This window comes from Nicotiana tomentosiformis, chromosome 9 (genome assembly GCF_000390325.3).
Source record: "Nicotiana tomentosiformis chromosome 9, ASM39032v3, whole genome shotgun sequence".
In the NCBI taxonomy this organism is placed as follows: Eukaryota; Viridiplantae; Streptophyta; class Magnoliopsida; order Solanales; family Solanaceae; genus Nicotiana; species Nicotiana tomentosiformis.
This window is the reverse complement of record NC_090820.1, coordinates 56,463,111-56,474,358: the sequence shown is the minus strand read 5'-3', so window position 1 is coordinate 56,474,358 and position 11,248 is coordinate 56,463,111. Positions and strand designations below refer to the sequence as shown.

The following is an 11,248-nucleotide window of genomic DNA, read 5'->3' as shown; positions in this document are numbered from 1 at the left end:
GACTCTTTTCTGCAAAATTCTTCTTCTAAACCACCAAATCTTTGTCACCGTCTTTAAATCCAAAAATGGTGAAGACATCAAAAATCATCCCCCAAAAAGAAAAAGCTTCTTCTTCCCAATCTACCGCCGACAAAACACTGGTGGATCCACGGCCTGAGGAGTGTGTTCTGATGGCGTGTGTTCTTACCTCCGATTTCAAACTCGATAAAGGTTCGTCGGTTCCTGGCCGATGTGAGCCCGTATCGAGATATATTTGTTCGATAACCCGGGGGTATATCGAGCAGATAAAAAAAGATTGTAACTGGGGGAACAAAGAAGTGGTAGTGCCATCTCCCGAAGAGGATATTACTACTCACGTGAGAGAGTTTTTAAGTGTGTACACTTACCCTTTCACGTTAGGTCCCGTCGACCCTGTTATCATCAATTTTTGTCGTAAATACCTAATAACCCTTGGCCAGATCCATCCTTCTTTTAAGCGGATCGTTATTTTGATCCGATATTTTGTGAACAAAATTGAGGGGATTCCTTTCACCCTTGATCATCTCGTTCGATTGTACCGTCCTCGCCTTTTTCGAGGAGGGTTAATAAAACTTCAACGTCGAGCTACCAAGGATCTGTTCTCGAGCATAGACGAGGATAGGGATCGAGGCTAGATGGGTAGGCTCGTTCGAGTAAGAACATCAGACCTGATTCCGACCGAAAATATGCCTTTTCCCGAGGAGTGGAACATAAAGCGTAAGTGTAATTCTGCAGTTATCTCCTACTATTTTGTCCTTTCATTTCCTTTCTCACTGATTTTCCCCTTTTGTGATGCAGCGGTTCCCTACATGCCCGGCGTAGTGCCCGATCTCAAGAACTGGGTACAGAATCTGGTTTTGACCTCCTCATACGCCGAGCGCTCATGGCGTGACTTGTCAAAGGGCCGATGGGAGGCCAAAAAGCATGGTAAGCACCTTTCTCGTATTTTTTGGTAGTTCGAACAAGATGCTTTTCACACACTTTAATAAAATTTATCGTATGTAGGTGTGGGCAAAGATGCAGTTTTGAGGCCCTTGTCCGTCGAGGAAGAGGCTTCGGCCTCTGTCCCAAAGTCGGTGAAAGATAATAAGAGGAAAAGAGCCCCCGTCCTCGAAGATCAAAAACCGAAGAAGAGGACGGCTCGTAATCCGAACAAGAATATCATTCCTTTGACCGTAGAATCAGTTCTACATCTGAGGGATGAAGAAGAAGAAAAAGAAGAAGAAGAAGAAAATGATGGGTCCGCGCTGGCGGCCCGAATGAAGAAGACCACCGACGTTCCACAGGCAGCTGGATCGATGGTGGTTCATAAGGCTCTACCTGGAACTGAGGATATATCAGAGAAAGATTCGGGTAGAGTCCCCGAGTTGTTGGAAATCGAAGATGCTTCCTATTGAAGCCAACAAATGGGGGATATGTCTGAAGGGGCTCTCCCCGAATCTCTTCGAACCGAAGAGAATGCTCCAAGTGATATACTTGGGGCAGTAGCAATCGAAGACTCGCCCACCTTCCCTGCATTTTTTGTAGGGGCGATTCGGGAAGCCCAAGCTTTGGGGGCCCTCGAATTAGACAGGCCTCATGATGGAGAGGATCTTTTTCATGACCTGTTTATCGGTGTCGAGGACGCTACCGGTACAAGTGAAGCATCAGATATTTTTCATGGAGTGCAGCTGGCTTTGAATCAGGTAAGCCTTAAATTATATGGCATTACCTTTATGTTTGCTTTTCTTTTCTAACATTGTTTCTTCTATCTTTACAGGCCATGACAGTTCATTGAGAAGCATGTTCTCGGTCTCGAACCGAGCTGCGTCGATATGAGGCCGACCTTCAACGGGTTACGGAGGAGAGGAACTCCCTTAAGCTCATCTTAGGGCAAATGGGAGAGGAAATAAAAGACCTCCGGGCTGAGTTGGCCAACGCTTACCAAGATCAGACCGATCTTTCCGAGCAGGTAATGATACTTTTAAAAGCCTATGGGCTCAATGCCGGAATGATGGCTAATTATTCGGTCTCACAGCTGCAGCACAAAATTGAGATGATCGGGAAACTCCATGAGGAGGTCGATGAGATAAAAGCGGAGTCTTAGAAGTGGAAAGAAGGTATGGATCGCTTTGCTGCAGAGAAAGAAGCTGCTCGAGCCCAATTATCATCGGCCGAAAACCAACTTCAAAGTATGAAGGAGAAAATCTCGGTTCAAGCAAGAAGAAAAAAGGAGCTCGAGGCTCGGTTGGCCTCTAAACTTGCCAAGGCCGAATCTAACGCCGAAAATGCAAAGGTGGATGTGGATGCACTCGTGGCCGTCTATCGAGCCGACGCTGAAGCTGTATAGGTCCAAGCAAGAGAGGCAGCCGAGACCGCCGATACTCGAGCACATTGGGTTGTTGAACTTGCTAAGTGCCGATCTCGGAGGGAGACCCTCGAGGAGATCCATGCTCGAGGTTTCGATCTCGCTGAAGAGATAAAAAGGGCTAAAGAATTCGAAGCCAATGCTGAAGCCTTGGTTTCCGATGATGACGATGATGATAATGATGATGATGATGATGGGAGTAAGAGTGGGTCCGAGAATGGGGGGAGCCCGATGGAGAAGAGACCGCTCCCGGAGATAACCAAGAAACTTAGCCCTTAGTTTCTATGTTGTACGGGCCGTGGGAGTATGAGCTCCTCCCCCAGCCTATGATGTAGTTGGGGCAAGGGAAATCAATCCTTCCTGAGCTAGAGTGCAGAACATGCTAAAAATCTGTGCTAGGGTCTCCTAAAGTCCAGGGGCAACAACATGCGTCTCGGGTGCCTGTCCCCCAACTGGAGCTACTAGTGGCTCCTCAGCCGCTAATCAGGCAGGTGCTCTGGCTGCAACACGTTGTTGATATCCAATTTTTCCCTCATATTTTATAGATATCCTATATACTTTCAAAATATCATTTTTGCAATATTACCCAATTTACAAAAGTCATATGAGTATTTTCTATAATTTTTAAAGCCTTAAAATTGATATTCTCGCATTCAATTTGTTTAATATTTATTAATTATCTCTTTAAATTATTTTAGGGTGATTTAATCATCTAAATTTATCATTTTATACCTACATGCATATTTTATCTCATCTTGTACGTAATTATATTTGCATTTTATCCATTTCATTTACACTAGTTACAATAATATCCTATATTTTATACATAATTGTATTTATTATATTATTTATGCTAAAATAGCATTTTTTATATTTTCATAATGTTAAGCTATTATTTTCAAGAATTTTACTGAATAAATAATATTTTGTTATTTATTAGTCTTTTTTTATAATTTTATTTTTATGAATTTCTTGTATTTAAATTGTAGCCCAATTTTGAGCTAATTTCGGACCAAAATCAAGGCCCAAAACATTTAGCCCATCCCAATTATGCCTCAGAAACCCAAATCAAATGACCCCTTAACCAACCCGGTCGCGACCAGTCTCAATGACTCTCCCCACTCTTTCTTTTAATCTTGGACGTTGATCTTAGTGATCAACGGCCCATAAACTATATCTCCCCTTTTAAATAACCTCATAGAAACCCTAACCTCATTTTTTACCCATCTGCCGCCCCCAAATCCTCTCGAACCTTCTCCTCTCCTCACAAACTCTAGCCGCCGCCTCCAACTCTTCTCCGAATCCAATCCATTCATGGATGCTTACCTCGATTTGCTTACCTTTTTGGGGTTATATCGCTGTTACTTGCATAAATATGGTATTACTTAGTACTTGGACGGTTTTGGCAAGTACCAATCTCCCAAATCAAGAGAAATAAGATATACTCCTCAAGATTCAGACGTTTTTTCGTCTATATACGTCCATGGAAAGATTATACAGGTCCAATTTAACAAGATCTACGGCCAATCTATGATTTCAGTCAAACTAGGATTTTCCTGATTTTTCTCCTAATTCAATTCTAAATCAATTTTGCATGCTATGCTTTCCTTTATTATGTTTTATTGACCGTTTTTCCTTGTTTGAGCATTTAATTTTGCTACTATATAAACCTTTCTCCAATCCCCCTAAAGCAGACCTTAACTTCTATAATTCGCTCACTCTCACACATTCTATACTATTCTGCACTCTTGATTGTGGCCGGCTGAAAGCCAAGGCCACCATAATCTTCTCTATCGACCTCCCTAGTACAAGCACTGCTCGGGGCTCACTGAAGCTCCTGTGAACTCTGACACACTAGGATTTGGGTGTTCTCATTGTTCTCTCTCAATTGCCGACATTGCTGATATTCTAAGTTTCTCGATCTTTAACTCGTTTATCTTTGCAACTGGTTAGTGTTCTTGACTCTTTACATTTTTAATTGTCACTCTTCTACTTGTTCATGTACGGGTCTTCTGCGTGCTAACACTGTTTGAACTTCTACGGACAAGCATGACCCAAGTTTCTTTGCTATTTGTGAAGCCCCACTATTGTATTGTTTTACTATAATTCTATTGTCTTAACCATGTTCCACAATTCCTGTTCTCTAGTATCGAACTTGATAGGTTTTAACATGTGTAGTGTACTATCATTATGTGTATTTTACTTGAATGGGTTCTGGCCCTCTCAAGTGTTACCTGACTTTCACATTCACCATGAATTTTGTATAGTTTCATCTTCCCTGAGTCCGTGTATCACCTTAGATTTCTTGAGCCTTCTTGAGATGATTGATGTTTGCCTTTAATTTGAATGTGTTAAGTCACTCACGTTTGAACTAAGTGGGTATTTGTAAGGATATTTGGACTATACCTTCTAGTATGCTTGCTTTTAAGAAGTCCTGTTTGATTACCAATTAGTTGTGACCATGCCCTCCTTATATTTCATATTTGGTGCAATCATGTGCAAACTGCTAACTTTCCATAGAATTAATCCATGATAGTATGAATTTTTGCATGTCAATGTTGTCTAAACTTTCAGACCAAGCATGACTTATGTTTATACCTTTTGTGAACCCCGAAAGAGTTTTATTGTTCTATGCTTAGTGTAATTCCATTATCATGATGAAACCCTGCCTGCTAGTGTTAAATTTACTTTAGTTTAATACCTTTGGGAAATCTTGGATGCATAACTAAACTTGTCATGTGTGATCAACCTGCAGAATCTCTGGTTTCTTTAGAGTTAAATGAATACCTGCTAGTTACTCTGTCACCCCATGGAACTGTGTCTATATGATTGTTTTGTAGGACTAGTTTCATGCATGTCTTACCTTAGACCCTCCTGTTAAATCTTCTATGTATGAACTCCTATTGAATCAATTCTGCACCATGTTTGTTTTAAACCCCTATCTGTTAAAATCTCTTTGAGAGTTTTTGTTCTATTCTTATTCATATGATTCTTTACCTCTGGGATATCATGTTTAACAAGTCCAGTTTCTTCATTAAATATAACACCTAAGTATTCCCCTGTGTATACGTCTATATCTGAAGTTATTTGAGTAATTAGTATGCATGGACTGTTACTTGTGTCATTTGTTGTTGGTTACTGGGTAAGCAAGACAATTGTCTTCACGTTTGGGCATGGTTTGATGGGCCATATGTGTTGCTGGCCCTGAGTACTGGATTCAGGTGCATTCTAGTTGTCCTTGTGAGCTTGGGATTTGGGCCTACTGGTGGTTCAGAGAGCAAGACTATTGAAGGCCCAGAAAATTAGAGGGTTACTTTGTGTTGGGCTTATAGCTGTCCTATTGGGCTTATGGCTGTTTTATTCTATTTGCATTATTTATTTGGCCTGTAATAATTTGTAATAACGAATGATGGGGAAATTAGTAAAAGGGGGCTTGGGGTACTATAATTCTCGCATGAATGGGTATAAAATATGTCTATAAGGTTTACATGCTTTGTTTGCTACTGTGTTTGACGTGCTCTATTTCTATACACTAATAGAAAGCATGCCTACAGAAACATGAGCATTTCACTTGATTTACATGTCCTATTCATGTACATTGTTATAAAGCATGCCTACAAGAGTTTAAGTGTTCCACTCGTTTACATGGTTCACTTCTACACGCCATTAGATAGCATGCCTATAAGATTCAAACATCATTGGTTATTTGCTCAACTTGTACTATTGCTATGTGATTGTTATATATCATGCCTATAGGACCGCCTCAAGTAATTAAAATTTTCTCTCATCGATACTCATCTAGATACCATGTGTATAGGGCCTTGATTGATTAATTAAACCGACGTTGTTATTGTTCTTATCACACTGCCCGCCTAGAAAATATGCCTATAGGAATAAGCATAGAGAATTAGTATTCAAATACCAAGTGTTTAGAAACCATTCCTATAGGACATCACTACTCGTTTAGAAAGCATCCCTATAGGATCAAAGACGAATAATTCCGAGTTTTTCAATGGTTTCACTGCCCAAGTGTGAATCACTTAGAGATTATGTCTATAGGTTTTTAATAACGATTATAATCTACGATTTCGATAATTTGACTAGCAGTACTGCCTACAAGATTTTATTAAAACCATGTAGTCACGTATAAGTCATGCCTATAGGTTTTGGACGACTTTAATGCATCTCAATTATAAAACTGCTTATGACCCCTTACTGGATAGTCTGCAAATCTGTAATTGATCGCGTGCTTTTGTGCGTATGTATGGAGGCTAACTTGAGCCTTTCATTGCTATTATGTGCAGTTCTACCTATTTTGAATGTGCGCCCTGTTTTATCATTTTGAGTATCCCAAGTAAAGTCTAGAACCACCCACATATTAGGTCCAAAGCCTCTTGGAGCATAGGCATGGGACAGGTAATGCACGCATAGGAAGCGGTTTAGAATTGAACTAGAGTGCTTTACGTAAATAACTTTAACATAGTAATTGAGTAGTAGGAGATGATAGTTTGTGCCCACTGAATAATATGAGCAACACCTACATTAAGGGAGTTGCGAAGTATTATTTATGATACACGGGGTGATCTTTTAGGCTAAAAAAACTTAGGATCCCCCCTCCCCTATATTTTAGGACCCCCCCCTCCCCTATGTTTACTACTCGCACCTTTGTTTCTTCGGATTTAGAACAAATTAGGTTGTACATTGTAATCTCCAAGGACTTGTACCAATCATCTACTAATGTATAGTCTATTTCCTTCACATGCGCAATATTCTTTATACTTGTTTTACACCGTAGTTGGATATTTAGATTCCATTTCTTCCTTTAACTTACATGATCACATAGGACAATTTATAATTTAATAATCCCACATAGCGTAAACTTCGACCGGGACCCACCATTATGGACCTCGAAGAGTGCCTAACACCTTTTCTTCGAGGTAATTTAAGCCCTTACCCGATCTTTGGTGATGTACACTAGTCAAATAGAGTTATTTGCAAATAGGTGCCCTAACGCACCTCAAAATCGTTAGGTGGTGACTCTTCTCTTTTAATACTCATTTAAAAGAGTTGTCACACGTCGAAACAAACTTTCGCGAGAAAACCGGGCACGACAACATGAAGACACTATTGGGGAATTACACTTAGGCTATAACCATAACGAATTTGGCTTATGTGGATTAACATATATATTTGATGACATGTATATCCCTTTCCTTATATTTTTATTTTATTTGTTTAAATTGCTCTGACATGCACATCCCTTACCTTATTTTCCTTTATTTGTTTAGATTGCTATGACATGTACATCCCTTCCCCTATCTTCCTTTATTTGTTTAATATGTTATGACATGTACATTCCCTCACTTATTTCCCTTTATTTGCTATGACATGCACATGCTCTCCCCGTTTCCCTCATCTTGTCTAAGATTGCTATATCATGACTCTTCCATCCCTATTTCGCTACCTGCTTCATTACATTCTCTCACATTTTCATGGGTTAAACTGACTTCTCTGTTTTGCCTTTCTTTTCTTTTCTCTTCTTTTCCTTTTCCTGTTCATCCTTATTATTTACTGTTTTATGCACTTTTATCGTGCAAATACTTGACAACATGTTACTATTTCTGCATAAAGCATGCTCTACATCATACTCCACTTGTACTTATTATCAATATAGCAACACTTGATGAGTGTCTGCCCTTTCTTGAAAATACCCTTTTAAACCGAAAAGGCTTATTTGCGGTAGACTAGTCGATCAGTGGTGCGGTCGACGGTCCCATGCCTTTCCCTCTCAAGTTGTCCACTTGAGCCTTCCATGCCTTAGTTATACTGCTATTCCTTTTATTGTTCGCTTTCGTATTTATTGCTTATTTTGAAGTTTTTGGGATATTGAAAGTTGAATTTGCTTATCATAACACCATGGTTGAAGTTGAAATTTGCTTCCCACCTTGCTTAATACTTTGGGTTATTAATATTGCTTGGCGAGGAAGACTAAAAAGCATGAAGGGTGTTGCCGTACCATATTTTCATATTGTTATCATTGATTGAATGAATGTGTGGATTAAAACACGAAGGGTGATGCCGTGCACTTGATTGATTTATGTAGATTTTGACGTTGGTACTAGCGGAGTCCCGAGAGGTTCTTAGCAGCTACCTGTCAGTGATTTGAGGTAGAACTGCATTCCATTCATAGACCCTGGAGTTATTTTCCTATTTCTACTGTACGGTTTCTATTTTATTTTAGGTAGTGCTTTATTTTTTTAAACTTTGTATTTAGCTGGATCTAGATGTTCATATACTTGTGACACCAGACCTTGGAGTGGTTTATGGTATGTTTTTGACAAGTTATCGGATATTTATTATTTTTCTTTATTTTGTATTATCTATTGTGCTGGCTTGCCTGACATTCAGTGTTAGACGCCATCACGACCCCGCTGTTGGGATTTCAGGTCATAACATGCCCAACCCCTAACCGTTTATTGCAAAAGCGATGCCAATGTCCCAATTCCAATGCTTGTGAATAAAAATGTACAATGACGTATCAAATGCCATTTTTTCCAATTTTGGAAAAGAGATATAGATATGAGATATATTTTTGAATTATCTTCAGCTCCAGTCATTGAGATATCAATTTTCTAATCTTTTTAATGATTATACTTGAATTTGGTTGAATTTTAGCGTAGAAATATGAGATTTGAATAGGGAATATGAGGATTTTAACGTACCTAGTTTCCTAACTGAGTAATTTGAGGTTTTCACAAGGCAAATGGACTCCAATTAAGAATCAAAATATAGATTTGGACTCGTAGGTGAATGGATAATTTGATTCTATAATTTATTTCGGGGTTTTGACCAGGTTGAATCTCAAGGTTGATTTTGATTGTTCCTAAATTTACGAAAAAGGTCCACGTAGCCTAATTGAATGAATTATTTATATTTTGCATAGATTAAAGTCATTGGAGGCTATTTGAGGGGTATGTTGGACATTTCATATTTGGCGGACTTACGAGTGTGTAGATAAGGGAGACTTTAACTTCCGGACTACTTGTGTTTTCAAAAGCATTACTTGAAACTTGCATAAATGCTTTCAAATTATCTAGCATGTTGTAGGGCGAGCACATACAAAGATATATATGTTACTTTGAGCTATAACCATATGTTATACTCTCTTATGACTATGACATGATATTGCTAAAATGTTTAAAGCATGAGGTATGATTATGATTCCTACGTCGGTTACTACACCACCCGCTTAGCCAGCTCAGGGTGGAGATCATCCAGGATGTGGTCGCCCTAGAGGTGGAGCTCAATCAAGTAGAGGTCAAGCTAGATGAAATGCGTTCCCAGGGAGGACCGAGGTTGTCACTTCTGATGTAGTTATTATAAGCATTATTTCAGTGTGCCACAGAGATGCTTCAATATTGTTTGATCTTGGTTCTACTTATTCATATGTGTCATCATACTTTGCTTATTGTCTGGATATGCCACGCGTTTCTCTTGTTACCCTTGTCCATATATCTACAACGGTTGGGGATTATGTTATGGTAGATCAAGTTTATCGCTCCTGTGTGGTCACTATCAGTGGTTTTGAGATGAGGGTGGACTTTCTATTATTAGATATGGTAGACTTTGATGTGATCTTGGGTATAGATTGGCTATCTCTATACCATGGTATTCCTGATTATCACATTAAGACTATGTTGTCAATGCCAGTATTGCCAAGGTTGGAATGGAAAGGTTTTCTTGTTAAATATACTAGTACTAATATTGTTGAGTCAGTTTCAATTATTGTTGAGTCAGTTCCAGTAGTGAGAGAGTACCCGGATGTATTTCTTGTAGACCTACCGGGTATGACACCTGATAAGGATATTGATTTCAGCATTGATTTTTCATCAGACACTTAGCCTATCTTTATTCCACTGTATTGCATGGCTCCTACTAAGTTGAAAGAATTGAAGGAACATTTACAAGAGTTGCTGGATAAGATATTCATTAGGCCTAGTATATCACCTTGGGGTGTGTCGGTGTTGTTTGTAAATAACAAGGATGGGTATATGAAAATATGTATGACTATGGGCAATTGAACACGGTTACCATTAAGATTAAGTATCCACTACCACACATAGATAATTTATTTGATCAGCTTCAGGATGCTAGGGTATTTTTAAATATTGACTTGAGATTGATGTATCACCAGTTTAAGATTAGGGCATCGGACATCCCTAAAATAGTTTTCAGAACTCGTTATGGGCATTATGACTTTTTCTTGATGTCTTTTGGTTTGACTAATGCCCCAATAACTTTCATGCATTTGATGATCAATGTATTCCAGCCTTATTTGGATTCTTTTATCATTGTGTTCATTGATGAGATATTGGTGTATTCCCATAGTAGGGAAGAGCACAAGAAGCATTTGAGGATTGTGCTTCCGACTTTAAGGGACAAGAAGTTGTAAAGTTCTCCAAGTGTGAGTTTTGGTTGGACTTAGTGGCATTCTTGAGCCATGTGGTGTCTTGTGTTGGGATCAAGGAGGATTCAAAGAAGATTGAGGAAGTTCAGAATTGACCCAGACCTTCAACTGCTACAAATATCAGGAGTTTCTTAGGATTGGTGGGCTACTATTGTTGCTTTGTCAAATAATTTTTCATATATTGAAGCTCCATTGACCAAGTTGACTTAGAAGGCCGCTCTATTCCGAGGGTCGGATGAGTGTGAGGAGAGCTTTCAGAAGCTCAACACTACTTTAACTAAAGCAGTATTTTGGTGTTGCCCACAGGGTCAGGGATGTATAATGTCTATTGTGATGCTTCACACGTTTGCCTTGGGTGTATGTTAATGCAAGACGGTAGGGTGATTGCTATTGTGTCGCGCCACTTGAAGCCCTAT

General features: G+C 39.3%; 1 protein-coding gene across 1 annotated transcript; it reads left to right on the top strand.

The window, feature by feature from the left end:
* Positions 1-1,894: 1,894 nt before the first annotated feature.
* LOC138898824 (uncharacterized) lies at positions 1,895-10,266 on the top strand. Its single transcript, XM_070184928.1, has 3 exons — positions 1,895-1,969; positions 8,640-8,691; positions 9,761-10,266. The coding sequence occupies exons 1-3, from the start codon at positions 1,895-1,897 to the stop codon at positions 10,264-10,266; spliced, it is 633 nt and encodes a 210-aa protein (XP_070041029.1).
* Positions 10,267-11,248: the final 982 nt, after the last annotated feature.